The sequence below is a fragment of the Melopsittacus undulatus genome, chromosome 6 (genome assembly GCF_012275295.1).
Source record: "Melopsittacus undulatus isolate bMelUnd1 chromosome 6, bMelUnd1.mat.Z, whole genome shotgun sequence".
Taxonomy (NCBI): domain Eukaryota; kingdom Metazoa; phylum Chordata; class Aves; order Psittaciformes; family Psittaculidae; genus Melopsittacus; species Melopsittacus undulatus.
In genome coordinates, this window is record NC_047532.1 from 73,495,830 (window position 1) to 73,513,949 (window position 18,120).

Sequence of the window (18,120 nt, forward strand, 5' to 3'; positions counted from 1 at the left end):
CAGTGCTGGGTCTGAACTGGATGGGCTTTAAGGTCCCTTGGTCCCAGATCAGGCTGGGATTCAAAGGGGCACCGCTAACCCCAAACCCACGTCGGGTGGGCAATTTCTTGCCTCTTCTGCCACCTTGTGGCCGATGGAAGAACGAGCAATGAGAATGCAACCGAGCTGCCTTGGTTACTGCTCCTCACGTTTATTCCACGTATCTGATGGGCAATACAGACTTAAGTTTCAAGCTCCTGATTGCTTGAAATGTGTATTTTGTTAAGATGATCACTTTATAAATAATTCATCTAGAGACTTGGTGCTTAGCTTTGGAAAATGCCTTAAACACATCCATGGGATCACCAGGGAAGGGGAAATAGAAGGAAGCAGTTCATCATTTATTGGCTGAAATAACTAGATTACGAAACCTGATCCAGTGGCATTAGAGCAGAGAGAGCCTGTTCCCTGACATGCACTGCAAGTACCCGGCTCACCAGGCCCTGACTGCCAAAAAGCCCTGGTCCTCCAGATAAAGCTGCACAGGAAGAACTTAGCCCTCATGGGAAGCAGGGGGAGATGAAGCTCAGGATTTAAACAAAGCCCTCTCCACTCCATGGTTTAGTGCTGGAGTGGCTACATTAGAGTAACACCGATGAGGAAATGTGTTCTTCTACATTCACCATAAGCAATTCCCCCAGAGAGGTTACCCAGACCCCCCGAGGAGTGTGCTGGCCTGGAGTTGGCTCTTAAGAGGAGGCTGACGTCTGAAGTGCACAGCCCTTGGCAGCAGCAGGGTGAGTAGTGACAGCCACCACGTTCCCTGGCAGGAAGGCACCTATGTCACTCGGACCTGTCACCAACATACTGGTGCCAGTCCCAGAGCTGCCCGCTCCAGCTCAGGGCAGCAGCAGGTGAAGCTGATGTCCACAGTATTCCCCTCACATCCTGGAGGCACAGGGAGGCAAAAAGAGCTCAGGAACCCTCGGTACCCACAAATAATTTGTGAGAAGACCCCACTACACCAGGCTTTCAAATACGGATCCTTTGGCTCAGAACACAAAGATGGTTTGCTGTCACCACCACACTCCCAGCCATGGATTCACCGAGCAGCACAGGAAAGCCACCCCCAGAGCACCAGAGTGGGACTGTGTATGGAACCACTGGGGTTTGCTACTTCCACACCAACAATGAAGATGTGTAGAACTCCCCAGCTACATTGTGCTGGTGTAACTGGAACTCAAGGAGAACCTGGCAAAGAAAGTAAGACTGGATGCTGCAGGCTGCTCGGGGAATTCACTACCTCAGCCTAGAGGAATACTCAATTCCTGCCTGTGCCCAAAGCTGCTGTCCACAGAGGTGGGAACCCATTCCTGGAGAGATGAACCTGGCAGAACCAGCTCACTTCAGGCTGCTGTTACCTGCCACCATAGCTCATGTTTCCCTTCCTCACCCCCCTCCCCTCTGATCCACAGCTCCCTGCCAAGCCTTCACTGGGAAGCTCCTGGCACCCGCGGCAGTGGGAAATACCATGAAAGTCAACCTCAGGCAGCTCAGGCCACACTTGCAGGAGTCTCTCAGCACTAGAATCTATACAGTCAGTGTTCAGATTAAATGAAGGCAGCAAATGTAGCACTTGTACCCTGGACACAAGACCACTCTGCTTGCGAAGGAGGGCCAGGGGTGAAAGGACCAGTCCTGGTTTAAGGTCTAGTATATCAGAGCAGACACCTCCAAAGCCACAAATCCTAAAATCCCCTCTTGGTTCTTAAACTCCCATGTTTCTAGCATTCCAGTGTTTCTAATAACAACAGGATTTGCCTTTGTTCTTTACACTGCACCCCTTTGATGTGCCAGACCAGTTTATCCCCCAGCTAGCTGGAGGCAAAAGGCAACTCTGTGTTCACTGCCTCCATACGCAGGAGGATCTGGTGAAAACACCACCTAAACTGGTCAGCCCCATCCAGCAGCTGGTGAAATGACAACCTTACACAAACCCCTTCTTCAGGAAAGGTGAAGGAGCAGGCACAGGTGGAGATCTTACAGCAAATCCTGTGGCTGCTGAGTCTTCGCCCTCAATTCAAGCACAAGAACACACAAATAGCATTACTGGAAGTCAAGGAAACATGAGACCTACGTCCCTCATCTATCACAGCTCTCCTTCTCAACATGCTGCTCTTGCTACTTCCCCTGTTCCTTCTAACCTAAAGCTCTTCAGGAAAACCCTCCCAAGAGGGGGTTCTCCCTTTGCAAGCCACCTCTCCAGCAGCATGGCTTGTATCAGTCACTGCTCTTGGGGTACGTGGTATGTTTAAGAAGCCACTGAAATTTGCCAGCACCCCTCAGTTTGAGTAGTGACATGTTCACATCAAACAAGGGCCAGATTTTCCTTTTCTCTAGAAGGGGTGAAGTCCAGCCTGGGGTGAGACAAAGCCCCAAAGATTTCCATTCTGCTCTGCTGAAGAAACAACCCAAAATCCTGGAACTCCAGCTGGCAGTAGGCTGAACAGCAGGGATAAATGCAGAGTCCAAATCCTGAAGGCACTAGGTTGGAGGAGCACTTCCCATGGAGTGATTAGCCCTTCCTGGGCAGAGCCAAGGCAGTCTGAGGGGCTGGAGCAACCAGGCTGGGTGCAGACAGCAAGGGGTGGCTGTGCTCAAAGGCAGAACAGGGTCCCACAGAGCTCCCGCAACTTCTTTTGGCTTCCACTTGCTCCCTCTCCTGAGCAGGCACCGGGAATGGCTCAGAGAGGGTGGAGGTGTCTGAGGTATGTGCACCATTGTCGGGGTGACACCAGCAGGTCCCCGTGCATGTGGCCGTGCTAAGCCTGGAGTCCCAGCAGGCGCGCAGTGTTGAGCACATCATCCCTTGTCAGGTAGCAGCCGCAGAGCTGGCGGTACCCGGTGAACGCCTCCCGTCCGTGCAGGACACGCCAGTTGTCTATGAACAGGGCCTGCAGGAGCAGAGAGGAGGCCATCAGCAGGGCAGCCACCATGGCCAGGACCCTCTGGCAGGACAGGTCTGAAAGCTGGAGGCCCCTCAAGACTGGAAGAGCAGGTGAGGGTTTGCCAGGGTGGGCATGACCACTCCTGCTGGCATAGCACAAGACCACAGTCAGATGTTCCATGTGATCTAGCACAGCTGCTCTACCTGAAGCAGCAGTTCTGCTCTGCTGCTCACCAGGAGTTAAAACACCAGGGCTAGCAAAGCACAGAGACACATTCTGGGCTGTTTCTTTGCTTTTCTACTGGAGAGGCTGGGCAATAGTTCATCAGCAACAAAGGAGCCATCTCCTGCCTCCAGAGTGTCACTTCCTCCCAGCATCCTCAGGAACAGAAGGGTGGGGGGATTCTAAGATCATCCATTGCCCCACTGGATCCTTTCATTTCTGGGGCCCTGGGCTCAGCCTGAATCTAACCCCTGAAGGAATAAAACCCCTTCAAGCAGATGTGGCTGAATGAAGAAGCTATGCACTGCAACACCTTCAGGTCTACAACTGTGGCTCCAGCTCTTCAAGCTCCTCCAATGCTGAACCCAGCATCAGCCTTTCAAAGCACAGGGCAGAGCTTTTTCCTTCCAATACCAAGGTGTGCTAAGGCATCTTAGCTGCTTCTGGGACACTGCCCAGGTCTCCTGTGACTCACTGGCAATGTGAGGGTTCAAAGATAACCTCAGAGCAGAAGCAAATTCAGCTTCCTACACCTTTGTATTTTCACCACGCTGGAAGTTTCTTTTGGAAGAACTTAGAGGTTGAACACTTAAGTGTTTCCAGCCCCTCTGCTTCTGAGGATCCTCACTGCAGTGACTGAGAAGATCTTTCTCCTCTCCTCTAGCTGGGCCTAACCTGACCCTGAGGCAGGGTTTGAACTAAACATTTCTGCCTTACCTGGAAGCTCATATTCTTTTAGAACAGGAGGAACACGTCCCCCCCGCAACAGATGCCAGTACTGTAATACAGGCCACCTTAAAAGAACTGTGTAGAAAGCTGCAGTATGTGGAGCTTGCCTGAAGCAGTCACCTTAGTGGCAGCAAGCACATCCAAAGGACCATGCTTCCCTCCCTGCACAAAACCCAGGCGAGTCTCCCAGCTCCAAGCCCTACCTTGCCTGGCTTCAGTTTGACCCACAGCTCATTCTCTGGTCTCCGGAGCTCAGTGGTGAGGGTGCGGTGAGCAGCGTACCAGCGGTGCACAGCATCGTACGGCACCGTGTTGATGACAGCACGATCATAGTTGTTGTACCTACAAGCAAAGAAGAGGTCAGAGACTGCTCACATGGCTCCATGAGCACAGCCAGGTATTCACACAGGGAAGCACAAGAGCCTGGGGGATTAGGCAGTATTTAAGGGAAGCCAGAGAGATGACATGAGAGTTTACACTGCAAGTGCAGGACTGTCAGGAGAATACCCAGCACTGGGAGCAAGGAGTTAACTATCAAGTGTAAAACTGTTCTTGCTGGTGTCCTATGGAAGGATGTGCTACAGCAAAGGGCGAGGCCACAGGCTGTGAGAGTAAGAGTGCAAAGCAGTGCTGGATAGGCTTCTGCACTCAGCCAGGCTGGAGTTCCAGAACGCAGCCCAAATTTCCTTTGGAAGTGGTGCAGTCCACACTCTCCTTGTATGCCAGGCTGATTCCTAGAGGCTTTTTCAAAGAAGGGCTGAATCCTACTGCCTCTCAAATGAAGGGAGATGAGGGCATGGAGCTGAAGTGAGGATGAGGAGTGAAAAGCCAGAGCTGAGCACTGACACCCATCCTTGGCTGGGTGGTTCTGACACCTTCTCTAAAGCAGCAGTGCACAGCTCAGGAGGAAACATGGACTGCTCCTGTTGCTTCACCACTGCCCCACAGATATTGTTTTTTCATAGAACCACAGGCTGGTTTGGCTTGGAAAGGACCTTAAATTTCATTCAGTTCCAACCCCTGTCCCAGGCAGGGACACCTCCCATTAGAAGGTGTCAGTCTAAGATACCTCCTGAAAACCTTCCCTTGTCTAACACAATCTCTTCTCCTCCCCATTAGCAAGAGGCCTCACATGGGTGTTACCTGATGAGATAAAGCTCATTGTTCCAGGGGTAGACATTGAGAACTGGCCCAATTCCAATCATGTGGTTGTGGCAGTCTCCCACATTTTCGACATATTCGTGCTTCACTGGGACCTTGGTGAGCAGCTCAAATTGGTCTGGGGCGCACTGGAGAACTTGCTCTGCCGCATAGAAACCATCCACCAGCAGCGTCCGCCCACCCGTGCCCTCGTGCTTCAGGCAGTGGAACACTTGGATGCTGCATGGGCAAGAGAAACCAGAGCATGAAAACACCTCGGCTGCCTGTCCCGTGGCCAGAAGGTGCTCCCCATCAGGTGCAGGTGGATGCAACCACCCTTCTGGTTTCACTGAGGCCTGCCAGGGAACGGAGACAGACCAGCAATTATCAGCTGTGACTGCCAGTTCTTAAGGCCTAATCTACACCATCTCAGAACAAGAGGACAGTAAAGAAATGCTGGTTGTACTGTTGAAGTTGTCAGGAAGTACGAGGGTGTCCAGGGTGACTCTCATTCAAAGGCACATACATTACTGTCTCCCACAAGGCAACACATTAAAGACCCTTTGGAAAGCCTGGAGGAGTCCCCAGTCAGCATCTTACCTAGAGGCACATCCCTCCCTAGTGGGAAATCATCCACCTCAGCTTCTGTCCTTCCATTACTTCTCTGAAACTTCTCTTTCCCTCTGTCCCAGCAAGGCAGGCATTGCACTGTTAGAAGCAAACACCCAGGAGCTGCCTGCAGCCACCTTCCCTTGTTAGAAAATGAACTGTTACCTTCTGGGAAAGCCTTTATCTTCTGCTCTCCCTTCAGGGCCTCTGAACCCAGTCCCACAGCAGGGGATGGGGCAGCACCTCCCAGCTCCACACTCACCAGCACCTTTTCACCTGGGTGTTCTATTCACCCTTTACAAAGTCAGTGCAGGAGCACTGGAGCAAAGGCCACTCTGTGCCTCAAAGTTAACAACCTCCTCCTGCAGCTCAGGGCTCTGAAGAAGCCTCTTCTCTGGGCAGGCTCTTTGGTACCTGAGGAGCTAGATAATGATGCAGTCTTTCCTATAGCTTGGGGGTTTTCTATCCTCTACCCTTTGTAATAACTTAACCTGAGACTTGTCAGGTCTCAGCCAAAGCAGTGGGGAGGAGGAAGACATTGAAATGAACACATCTTTCTTGAAAAACACCTCATTTCATTTAGAAGCAGGTCAAAGACTCAAGTGTTTTGGAAGCAAGTCTGGAAGAGGCTGGGAAGAAAGGATTTCTGGCAGAGATGGTGGCTCAGGAAAGCCAGAAATTCATGTTCTTCCTGCACAACTCTGGCTTTGCAGAACTACAAGCGCTTATGGTTAGCCCTACCAATTAAGCCCATGTTGCCTTTGCTTGACGCACTTCAGCTGGCTGCAGATGGAAGGCTCCCTACCTGAAGGGAACCTTTCCAAGTGGAAAAGAAAGATACAAAAAGAGCTAATGAGCTCTATAGTTCTAGCACTGAGCAGTTACACTGAAGCCCTTTTGAAGGCTGAAGTTCTGATCTTATTTGATGTTGGGGGAGATTTTTGTGAGCTCCTAAACCAAGTCAGCCAAGCAGGTCACATCAGGCAGGTCACTGCAAACCATGAGTTCTGCACTCAGCTGTTAAGTGAAAACAGAGAAGCCAACTACATCCAGTGTGGGGCAGCACCTGTGCTCTTTGTACTTCAGCTGCAACAGCACACAGTCAAATCCACTGACTTTGCTCCTGACATCGAGCTGCTTCCCAAAAGCTTCCTGGGCACAGACAGGGCTCAGGCTCCTCCGAGATCCACCTGCAGTCAACAGATCTCCCACCTTAGTTCCCCTCTGCTTTTCCAGCTCTGCACTGCAGACCTTTCCCATTCAGGTGTTTAGCAAGTTACAGCCTCACTTGGGAAGAGCTGATCCTGCCCCGGGGCAGGAGGTGTGGGCCGAGTGACTTCTCTTTGTAGCCTCATTTGCAGATCACAGTACCTCCACACATCTGCCCCAGGCTATTTCCCCTCTTGACTGAGGTAAAAGCAGACAAAACAACTACTTAAGCTAGAAATTAAGCCTAAAGTCTCTTGCACTTCCCCCGAGCCATGATCTGCTGCCTTTCCACCTCCAGCTGGGTATCAAACTCACACCCTAGAGGCTGTACCAGAAGAGCAGTTTGCAGAACAGCATTTGTGAACCAAAGCTGCAGCTACAAAAAAGCTTTTTAAAGCACAGACAGGTGTGAGCTGGGGGAGCCTGGCTTCTGCCTACCTGCAGGGCTGCACCCCTGCCAAAATGCAGCCCCCCCAACCTGCGTGAACTGGTGCAGAGCAAGGTGAGCAGGGCCTGTGAGGTACCTCTCCATGCTGTGCCAAGGGGAGCTGCTCTTCCTCCACTCCTGAAGCTCCTCTTCCTCCACTCCTGAAGCTCCTCAGCTGACAGAGCTGGCCCGATGAGGGTGAGGAGGGCTCACCCCAATCAGCAGGGGTAAGGCAAAGCAAACCTTTCCAGCAGCAGCTTTGTGCAACAGCTCATGAGAGGCGCTTGCTGCAGGGGAAGCTGTGCTTTGCCAGATGTATCCAAAAGACACCTCAACCCAGCTGTTTATCCCCATGAATGCTGTGAGAGAAGCTTCAGGGTAGCACAGAAACGACCATAGAGCTGAGCCGTCTTCATGACTACAAGGACTACTTGAACCACAGCAATACCAAGCTGCAGTCACTATCTAACAGCCAAATCCTTCACTGCCTGCATTCTAGAATCCCCAGAAGTTCCAAGCATAGGGAAAAGTGACCTATACACTCCCCTCACTGCACTGGGATCAGACAGGACCTGGAATTGCTGAATGACCACTGCAAGTACATCCCCGCATCAGCACTGGAGACAACACAGCCCTAGCAGAAGCACTCACCCACAGGGCTCCTGGAAGTAGGTTGTGTCTGTGTGACGATCCAGAGCCAGCTTGGTGTAGGCAGTGTCTCCCCGGGAGAAGTCCGAGGTGAAGTACCACATCCTGCCATAAATGGTCTCCCTGCAAAAGGGACAGGCAGTTAAAGCATGGGCTGAGGGAGCAGCGGATGGGAAAGCAGATCCTCTCCTGCTTCGAGGTAACTCCCATCCAGCCTCTGTGCAGAGGAAATCAAAGCAGAACAAGAACATTCACATTGGCAAGAGCTGGTGCTTCTTGTGCCTCCTCCAGTGCTCAACTTCTCACTCTCCTCCCCAAAAGACTGATGGCAACTGTCAAACCAAGGAAGCCCCTGAGCGGCATGAGGAGCTGTCATGGCACAGCCAGCCCCAGCCTGCACCCACCCACCACCAAGCCCGCTTCTGTTCTCAGGATCTTGCTTTTTCAGCCACATTCCCCCCTACAACATGCACAGAAGGAGACAGACAGAGGGACAAACAGTGCTGAGGGGCTAAGGTGGAGGGTACCTGGAGCAAAAAGCTGTCTGGATATTCCTTGGAATCCCTCATTTCTATTTATTTCTACTCATTAGAAGCAATCCCTCCTCTCCCAGCAGTGTAAGGCAAGTTAAAGTGTTTATGCAGCTTGGACAAGAGCTGAAACATAAACCCTGTCCTCCTATGCTGTTGGGCTGTTTAAAACACAGCAGAAACATTTCTCAGTTTTTCTCCAGTGAGAGCTACAAACTGGTTCTGATCTTCCCGGCTCCCAGGGCCAGGGCTGCCCTCCTGACCTTCCAAGTCATAACAGGAAATGCCTCTCTTTGCAAAGCTCTGCTATTCCCAGACAGGCCACTTCCTCCAGTTCGTCCTCTCTGTGCACAGCCCCACTGTCACAAAAGTCACCACATACTCCCAAGGCAGCTCCACAGCCTCATGATCCAGGCTCTCACCTAGGAAGAGGCAGATCCCGCAGTGAAACACTCCAGCTCGGTTCAAGCACAGTGGCCAGAGGCTGTGGAAGACCCAGACGTTTGCTTTGCAAACCAGGCCACAGGCACGACACACAGGACAAGGCAGCAGCACCTTCCCAATGAACTGAGCAGTCTGCCCTTCACAGCTCCTGACAAAGCTGTCAGAGGCATTCCCAGGGCAGCCCCTGTTACCTGATCAAGCTGATCCTTTCTGCCACGATTTCTGTGTCCTCTTTGGTGGGCGCCACATTCTCCACAAAAGCGATGCCATAAAGTAGGAAGTTCTGCAGGAATTCCTTCAGCCCTGCATCTGTCTCCAGGAAGCGCCGGCAGTCCACGGAGGGCACCTGGGCCTGGCGGTAGATTTCAGCATTCCAAAGGATGCGGGGGTGCATCACCTGCTGCTTCTGCCCCTCATAGCTGTTCTTTACCAACCACTCCAGCCCATAGCGCGTCACGTGCCCATCCGGCCCTGAGGCGAGGGACCAGAGTCACAGTCACCACCAGTGCATGCAACAGCCCCAGGTCACGATCAGCACAACCAGCGGTCTCAGACAGTCCTCACCCTGTTAATTTGTCTGGTCACAGACTCTTTGCACCCTGATGCCACCCACACTAATGTCTGGTTCAGGCTACAGTCCTGAAAGCATCACTTGTTGCTGCAAGGAGCCAAATTCAGAGCTAAGGGCCTCAGCTTCAGTGGTTCTGGTTTCTGCTGACAGAACTCCATGAGGAAGTTGAGCACTGGAGACCGTCCATAAGTAAGGGTAAGTTACAACAGAAGGGAGAGACCAACTGAGAAGAAAGGACAGAAAACGTGAGTTCTGACCAGGCATACCAGCTCAAACAGCAGGGAAAAGGAGCCCAATTGTTTCTTGATCAGTCTGTTCACCCCCTGCATTGCTGCTGGGTTCAAACCAACCAGTGAAACACCAGACACTGAAGATACTCCCATCTCTACCCAAAAAGGGCTGGCGAGGAGAGGAGGAAAACACAGCACACATTTAAGACCAAGACATGTTACAGCAACAGCAACTGTTTAAAATCTGCTTAGGGCAGATCCCTTCCCAAAACAACTACTTATTTAGAGACAGGGCTGCCCTCTCCCAGCACACCTAAGACCAGGATCCACCACTGAGGCTCCCCCCAAGCAGGGCTGGTGGCCCAGAAACCATGGAACAGGCACTTTGCTACCTACAGGTGAGGAAGAGCGTGTTCTCATCCACTCGCACAGCCTTAGGTTTGATGGCCAGGTCCACGCTGGCTGTGTCCAGGCTGCGCTGGTTGGTCTTGGCATTGTAGCAGGAGGCGGAGCGGCAGTGGTCCCGTAGCCACACGAAGTCCAACCGCATCAGCGTGTTGGCGTACCTGAGCTCTGCAGAGGAGGCCGGGCTCAGAGCTGCATTGAGGAACCATCACCCAGAACTGAGCCCACAGGTTAGGATCCCACTGACTGACAGGGGATGCACAGCCAGTTTGTCACACTATGCAGTGTCTTCATGGAAGGCCTGGCTGTCACTGAGCACACCATGGGCTCCCTTCTTACCTAGCTCACCCTGCAGCAGGAAGGAGTAGAGCTAACCTGCTGCTCACATAATTACCTCTTTCATTTCTCTTCAAGTAGTAAATTCAGAGCTGTACATAGCCTAGCTGCAGACCCCATACAGTAAGTAATACAGGTAAGAGTCAAACAAATAATTACCCCAACATTCAATCTACACAAAGGTTACAAACCCCACCAAGACCTTGAGGCAAGGCCTTGATATCCATTTAATGTTAAAGCCTCCCCTCCTTGTTCCATTCCAGGACAGCTTGGGAATGTTCAAAGCCCTTCAGAAGGGGGAGCCAGCAGAGAAAGGAGGAGAGTGCTTCCTGCTCTAGTCCCACTCAGCTTTGAATCCAAGTATCCAAGGTCACTTTGCAATGGGAAACAACAATATCCTTTCTTGGGGGCACTGTGCTGGATAAAGGAACATAGCAATTCCCCTTGCTTCTGAGTGACCCAAGTACCAACATCTAACTGGCCTCAGGAGACAGAGGCTGCATCAGACCAAACAGGTCCTGTGGAAACCTGTGCCTTGGTTGCCAAGCCATCTCCAAACCCAGGACAAAAGTTGGTCCTGCCTTTGGGAATTCCCAGGGGTAACATGGAACACAGAGACCAGCGTGCACCCCTCTAGCACAGCCCATTTCAGAAGAACACAGGTAGCTGAAATCACTCCCAGGGTTTGTCTGGGAGCAGGGACATAGGAGCCAGCACGTACCGAGGTGGTCGTGGTGTAACTGCCAAGCACACTTGAGGGACTCCGGCACTGTGTGGTGGCAGCGAGTGGCAGCAGTGAGGACGGGCCTGGTGCCACCAGGCAGCTGCAGCAAGGCAGGGCTGGAGCTGCCACACAGCCGGAGAAGCCCCACCAGCCTCTGATGCCACATCCTGATCTGCTGGGAGAGATGGGACAGAACTGGTGACACACATGGGGCAACACATTCACAGAGACACATACATGGGGGGTGCTGCTGCCCAGCCTGGCCACCAGCCCCACATCCCCAAGCCAGGCACTGGCAGCACTCTCGGAAAGCTGGACTCATCCCCACACTGATGGACATGAGGTGAGAGACAGCTCATGCACTGAGGAGGGGAAAAGTGGGTGGGATCAAAGGAAAGGCTGAAGAGGGCTGGGAGGCCCATTTTCAGGCTCTTCTCTCTTGTTGGCCTCCCCCTTGTTTCTGGGATAAGGGCAGGAGAGGAGCAGGAGGGAAGAAGGTGCTGCACGTGAGCCCTGCTTGCCCCCAGCTCCTGCCAATTACTCACCAACAGCAATGAACTGTCAGGGTTCGAGGAACTTTCTTACCCACCTCAGCCCATCCAATGCATCAGCTGCAGCAGCACCAGACACAGGGTGTCTCCTCCTTTGTGACTCCCACAAATCACAGCAGAAAACAGTCCTGGGAAACAAATGAACGCCCAGGATTTACCAGGCAAAGCAATTCCAGAAGGGACTGCAACGTGCTGCCAAAGCCTCATCTGCTGCAGGTCGCGGCCTCTCTCTGGCCTCCCTACTTTGAGTTCTCCATTCCTGGGCAGAACTACAGAGCTATGGCACAGACAGAAAAGTGACCTTGGGTAGAGGAACAGGAAGTGGAGGAATCCAGGGATTAGATCAGTTCTAGAAGAGCATCAAAAGAGCACTGAGGAAGAGGACAAAGAGGATCTCTGCTGCTGAAGGACACCACAAGCATGGAAGAGTACCCAACCAGGGTTAATCTTGGCCTGGAGATCATGGGACCATTCCTCAGAGGGAGATCTGTAACGACTCCTCAATTCAAGGGAAAACCTTCCAAACATTAAGATGTGAAACCACACAGAACACCCTGTCCTGGTTATCCATTCCTGGAGGGCAGGTCTCAACCCAGCAGGACTTAACAGCACTTTGGTCTCAAATGCACAGCAATGTGGCATTACTGGGGAGACACAGACTCGGGGAGCTTTTCTTATCAAAGACTCGTAATTTTCCTCCATGCTTTCTCAACACTGGAGCTGTGACTGCTGCACCTGCTTCTCCACTCCAGAGCTGAAGACTGCAGAGCTCTCGAAGTTGGCAGTAACAATAAAAACAGCTATTCCATGTTCTCAGCCAACAATTCGATGGGCAGGAACAAACTAAACCAGAGGCAGCTCTGGGGGAAAAGCCTGGAAACAGTTTTCTAACAGAACATGGTCTGAGGTGGGGACATGCCCCTTCAGCAAAGGCTCATGAGGTTCCTGGCCTCGAGTCACCAGCAGCTTCAGCGCTGCACAAAGATTCCAACTTGGAAGTGCTGGATCTGCAGCTGCCAAAATGCAACCCTGGCTCCTGGCAGCTGCAGGAATCAGCTGCCAAGTCACGGACACTGACCTTTGAGATCATCAAGTCCAACATTAACCCAGCGCTGCCAAGGCCACTGCTAAACCCTGTCCCCAGCTGCCACATCTACACATCTGTTTAACCTCTGCAGGGACAATGACTCCATCACTGCCCTGGGCAGCCTGTTCCACGCTTGATAACCCCTTCAGTGAACAAACTGCTCCTAATCTCCAGTCTAAACCTGCCCTGGTGCAACCTGAAGCTGTTTCCTCTTGTCCTGTCACTTATTCCTTGTGAGAAGAGACCAAACACTGCTGTGAAGCCTATGAAACTCCTTAGAGATGCTGACTGAGCTGCAACACCCTGAAAGTCTCACAGATTCTCGCTACAGACAGATGAACTTGGGCACCAGAGAGCTTACACAGCCCAAGCCAGAGTTACCAGGCAACTGAAGACACACCACAGCACTTGCTCTTCCCTTTGGTGGTCTCCAGCCAGGTAAAAGATGAGGTTTTGTAGAACAGCCAATGCTCAGTCCTGGAAGAACACTTTCCAGCACACACACTGAATATTCAATACAGGAAAAGGAACTCTCAACTTCTTATGTGCAAGCTCAACCAAGTGAAGAAAAGCCACAGCTAGAGAAGAACAGAACTTGACTATGATGTGTATTTACTTTAGAACTTAAAGAAATGACTTAAGTCCCTGAACCAAGCACTACGACTCACAAAGCATCAGCCTGTTCTTTAGGATGCACAGGAGGGGAGGCTCTGCCCAGGTTTTGGTATCAAGAAACACCAACAGGGAAAGGAAAAGAACAGGCACCTTGTTTGCCCACTCCTGGTGTCCTCATACAGGACCCAGAGCTCACCTCCAAATCCCTTTAGCAAGTGGCCTCTGCCCAGGGCAGCTCAGCGCTGGTTCCATCTTTCTGCACATGTTCCTTTTATCTCACCCTCTCCCAGTATCAAAACTCACCAGAGAACACACAGAGGCAATGGTGAGTGACCCAGATACTGAACCTCATCAGTGAGACCTCCTGCCCCTCTGCTGTTCTTGCTGGAAACAGACACCACAACCAGTGCACAGAGAAGCCTTGAATGAAATCTTCCCAAGAGATCCTAAACCTGAGAGGAGCTGTACCAATCCCTACAATCAGAGAGGGTTTACATTCTGCCTTTGTGTTCAGTCAGAGCCAAGAGCTCTCCTGGCTAGAATCAGGTATGGGAACAGCCAGAACAGCCAGCTCTTCCTCTTACCTTTATGCTCCTATCACCTTTATCCTGCCCCAGAGCCCACCAGCCAGGAGCAGGAGAAAACATTCTGATGTGTTGTGAGCTGAGGAATTCCCTTGAGAGGGAGGCCAAGAGACAAGTTGTGAGGGGAAGAGGAAGGAAGAGAGGCCTCAGGAGGGGCTCATGTCCAGGGGACTTCCTGCCTACCCTTCAGCAGCATCCCACTGCTGCCACAAGTGCTGGTTCCTCAAGCTCTGCTAAACCCCACAATTCACCCTGTGAACCAGGAACCAGCTGGTTCAGCAATGCCAACACACATGGAAGGAGAAGCCCCACACCTCTGTGGTCTGCGGCCAGCTTGTAGCCAAAGCCTGCCAGGAACCAGACAACTGGTGCTGGGGAAGCTGCTCTGAGGCCTGACCTGTGCTGGTGCTGTGAACAGACCTGACCTGTGGCAGCATGGCCAGCCTGGCTTCCAGGCTCCTTCAGCATTCCAGAAGGAAATCCCTGTTTCTCACTGAGCATTCCTGAGTGCTCAGCTGCTGACACTCACGCACCCTTGTCCACGGCTGGAGACTCTGGCTAAAGCAAAGGGTTCTGATCCACCAGCAGCACGAGATTTCAGCAGCACAACAGGCTTTGGGCTTCTGAAAGAGAGAGAAAAGGGAAATCCATTGTTTTCTCGAGGCAACCTGAGGAATAGTGTGCAACCTTCATGCAGGTCAGCTTGGAAAAGATCTTTAAGATCGTCAGACTGAACCGATCCCCAGCAGCGCAGAGGCCACGGCTGACAACAGCGAGCGCCGCTACTGCAGCAACGGGGAAAGCAGCTGAAGAGCAGAGCGCTGCAGAGGCTGGGACAGAACTGCTGCTCCGGGAGGAACAAAGGGCCCGAGCCAGGGGCTGAGCCTCGCGCTGGGAAGCAGCTCCTGGGCACAGGCGATGGGCTGCCGGCAGAGCGAGAAGGGCCGCAGCCCGAGCTGCCCCTGCTCCCCAGGCAGCTGCGGCAGCGGCTGTGCTCCGCTGAGAGAGGCTCCCGCAGGCAGATGCAGCCACCGCGTTAGGGCTGAGCTCTCAGGACCCAGAGACCCCTCCAGCCTTCCCCCGCGGGCACCGCTCAGAAACTCAGAAGCCGTTAAAGGCACCCCAGACCCGGCAGCTCCATCCACAGCCGCTACGCTGCCCTGGCAGCGAAGGGGAGAACCTGCTCCCCCGACGCTCAGCAGCGAGCGCCGGCTCCAGACGCCGCTTCCCGCAGCCTCCTGCTCGGAGCTCCTCCGCTGCCCCCAGCGAAGCCTTCGTAGGGGCAGCCGAACGAGAGCAACCTCCGCGTCGCTTCCTGCCCCGCACAGAGCAGACTCTTGGGACACCTCCCCCGGACACCTCCCGCAGCTCGCTCCTGTTCGCGGCCACTGCCCCGCAGGGGTTGTCTTTGCTGCTGGCGGGAGCGCAGCGGCTCCGCCGGAGCTGCCGCGGCCGAAAGCTCCGGTCCCTGCCCGGCAGGGGCTGAAGCCTCGAGCCCCGCGTGCGCCCAGGGCACGGCTCTTACCTGCGCTGCGGCGGGGAGAGGTGGACGGAGGCCGCGGCGGGGCCCGGGCGGCTGCAGCGGCCCCAGGGGCGCTCCGCGGATCCTCCCGGCCTCGGTCCCGGACGCCACCGGAGCTCAAGAGCGCCTGCGCAGCCCCGGAGGCAGCGCCGGAGCCCCCGGGGCGGGTCCAGCCGGTCTCGAACGGCGCAAAGCGCAGGACGAGCGGCGAGGCCGCCGCGCCCCAAGCTCCGGCCCCTGCGGCGGCTGCGAACCCCAGGGGCGGCACGCACGGCTGCCCGACACGAGCAGCGGAAGGCGGCGGGGCTGGGCAGGGTCGGGTCCGCCCCGGGGAGGAGCCGCCATCGAGCACGAGGGGCAGCGTCCGCCGGAAGGGGAGCGCTGAGCAGAGCGGTGCCACCAGCGACGGGGGACCCGAATGCGGCGGAAGCCGCTGGGCCCGCCCGGGACAGGGACGCGTTACAAAACTCCATAGAAAGCCATAGAGAGCGGGTCGGCGTGTAACATAGAGTGGAAGACAGAGCGACTCCCGACAAGGGAAAGGAGGCTAGAACGTCCTGGAAACCACAGGGAGATGCACAGAGCACCTCTTATAGCATAGACACTCAGGCCTGTGGCCACAGCATCTCACATGTAAGAGACAGCGGCCTCTAGAGTACCCCTTGTACCGTAGAGATGTAAGCTTCTGGCTACAGCGTCGCAGGCATACCATCATCATCATGGCTGGACTTCGTGAATGAAGATTTGGGAAGGGTTTTACCCACGCCTACAAGTGTGCTGATGGCTAAAAAGGCCAATGTGGGATAGGCAAATCCGGTTGCAAAAAGCACAACGAAATGTCTCCTTGGGTGGTACAGGCGGGATGCAATTCTTTCTACATTGCCTTTTCTCCTTGAAACTAAATTTGTGTGTGTTCTCAAAAGAGACAATGGCATTATGTATAGTGTGTCTCCAAGTCTCCCAATTGGAGGCCAAGGTGGACCACTGATGGTAGTTAGTATGGCCAAGGCTAAGGTAATTGTTTCAGGGAGTCCTTATATCTCTTCTTTGGGGCACTTCTTTTGCGGCAACCGGTGACAAGCTCACCGTATCTCTTTAATCGACCGCAACAGAAGATGCCTGTTGGCTGTGGCTAGCCAACCAGGTGGAGGAGGAGATGAGCTTTGGTTAGGCCACCTTTTCTAGGCCTCTTTCCATGTGGAGCAAGCAGTGCTCTCCTTGAGAAAAAGACTGCTTGGTCATTCAGGATGCTGCCGAACAAGACTGTCATCTCCTGGGTCAGTCTCGAGCGACCAATGTCCTAAACCATCTGCATGCAGGGTTGGGTCTGCGACTTCCAGTGCACCTTATCACCTGCTGTTTCGTCCCTCACCTGTCACTACAGGGCTTCGCACATGTGGGTAAACCCTTCAAGCCTGCACAGTGGATTTTTTAGGTTAGGCACAGCATGTGCAGAACTGGCCCCACCCTTTACACCTGAGGTTTATCTGCCAGGGCTAGAAAGCTTGGATGGTGACAGCAAAGTCCTCAGGTCATAGGCTTGATTAGAGTATCGTTCTCATAGATGGATGCACTTACAGGGCTAAGTGAGCTCCATCTGCCTGGGCTTGAAGTTAGAATTGTCCTTCTCCTAGGATGGTTGCCCCAAGGCTAGTGAGCCTTGTCCTGCCCATGGACACACTTTGTCTGACCCTTCAGTTGAGACCTGCCTGGCATGAGAGATCCTACTGGAGGCATATGCCACCACCAGCATAGCTCCCAACCTCACAAGGGCACACAAGCCCTTTCCCCACGACAAAGGGGGTGTCTGTGAAAGAGAGGCGTTCCATAGAGAGGTGGTTTAGCACTTCTTGTACCATAGAAATATAGGCCTATAGCCAGAGCATCACACGCGTACCATAAAGAGGAGGCTAGAGCATCCCTTCCACGATATAGATGCAGACCTGTGGCCAGCGGATCGCATGTAAGCCACAGAGACGTGGCTGGTGGCAGACATAGCATAGAGACTCAGGCCTGTGGCCAGACCGTCGCACGTCTACCATCGAGAGGTGGCTAGAGTGGCAGACATACCATAGAGATGCTGGCTTGCGGCCAGAGCGTCGCCCGTGTACCACAGAAAGCCGGCCGCAGAGCCGCCCGTACCTGAGGGCTGGATGCTGTGCTGGCAGCAAGGTCTGTCCGCTCGGGGCCGCTCTGTCCCGCGGGCACACGTCGCCGCGGCCCGGGGGTGTTTCCATAGCGAGGAGCGCTGCACTTGGCTCACCTGCTGGCGGCGCACGCGTACTGCGGTGGGCACGGGCCGGGCCGTGCTTCTGCGCTGCCGGACGCTCCGCCTGTTCGCTCTTCCTCCGCCTTGGCAGCTGCCTGCGCTCGGGGATGCTTGAGCCGAGGTCTGGGAGCTGCGGGGAGCGAGCGCTGTGAGACAGAGCACGGTTTTGGGTAGTAACCGCTGGGTTCATCCAGAGGCACTGGATCCGTTCGTGCCGGGGGTTGAGGGGCAGCGGTTCCTGCCGCGGCCCGAACCCGCAGCAGCTCCGCTTCTGCTCCAGCACCCTCGGGGCCCTTTGCTTTCGGGCGCGGATCCCTCGGGGCCGCACCGGGAGCGGGAGC

At 53.9% G+C, this 18,120-nt stretch overlaps 1 protein-coding gene across 5 annotated transcripts; it reads right to left on the reverse strand.

The window, feature by feature from the left end:
• Positions 1–122: 122 nt before the first annotated feature.
• On the reverse strand, positions 123–17,668 carry LOC101873331 (trimethyllysine dioxygenase, mitochondrial). Of its 5 annotated transcripts, none has more exons than XM_034064073.1 (10): positions 15,514–15,761; positions 14,522–14,611; positions 11,741–11,830; positions 11,149–11,326; positions 10,083–10,259; positions 9,077–9,356; positions 7,915–8,034; positions 5,022–5,258; positions 4,082–4,220; positions 123–2,933 (listed from the first exon to the last, which is right to left on the reverse strand). In XM_034064073.1, the coding sequence occupies exons 4-10, from the start codon at positions 11,315–11,317 to the stop codon at positions 2,802–2,804; spliced, it is 1,254 nt and encodes a 417-aa protein (XP_033919964.1). In that variant the 5' UTR covers positions 11,318–11,326; positions 11,741–11,830; positions 14,522–14,611; positions 15,514–15,761; the 3' UTR covers positions 123–2,801. The 5 variants fall into 5 exon arrangements, with proteins under 5 accessions (XP_033919964.1, XP_033919963.1, XP_033919962.1 ...); XM_034064072.1 differs by lacking the exon at positions 15,514–15,761 and adding an exon at positions 17,653–17,668 and having other exon boundaries at positions 124–2,933; positions 11,149–11,323; XM_034064071.1 differs by having other exon boundaries at positions 124–2,933; positions 11,149–11,323.
• Positions 17,669–18,120: the final 452 nt, after the last annotated feature.

Coding starts and splice junctions, on each gene's coding strand:
- LOC101873331 (XM_034064073.1), bottom strand. CDS start 11,317: ATGTGGCATCAGAGGCTGGTGGGGCTTCTCCGGCTGTGTGGCAGCTCC. Junction 8,035..9,076: donor GAAAGGATCAGCTTGATCAG/GTAACAGGGGCT, acceptor TCCCTTTTGCAG/GGAGACCATTTATGGCAGGA. Junction 5,259..7,914: donor TACTTCCAGGAGCCCTGTGG/GTGAGTGCTTCT, acceptor TTGCCCATGCAG/CATCCAAGTGTTCCACTGCC.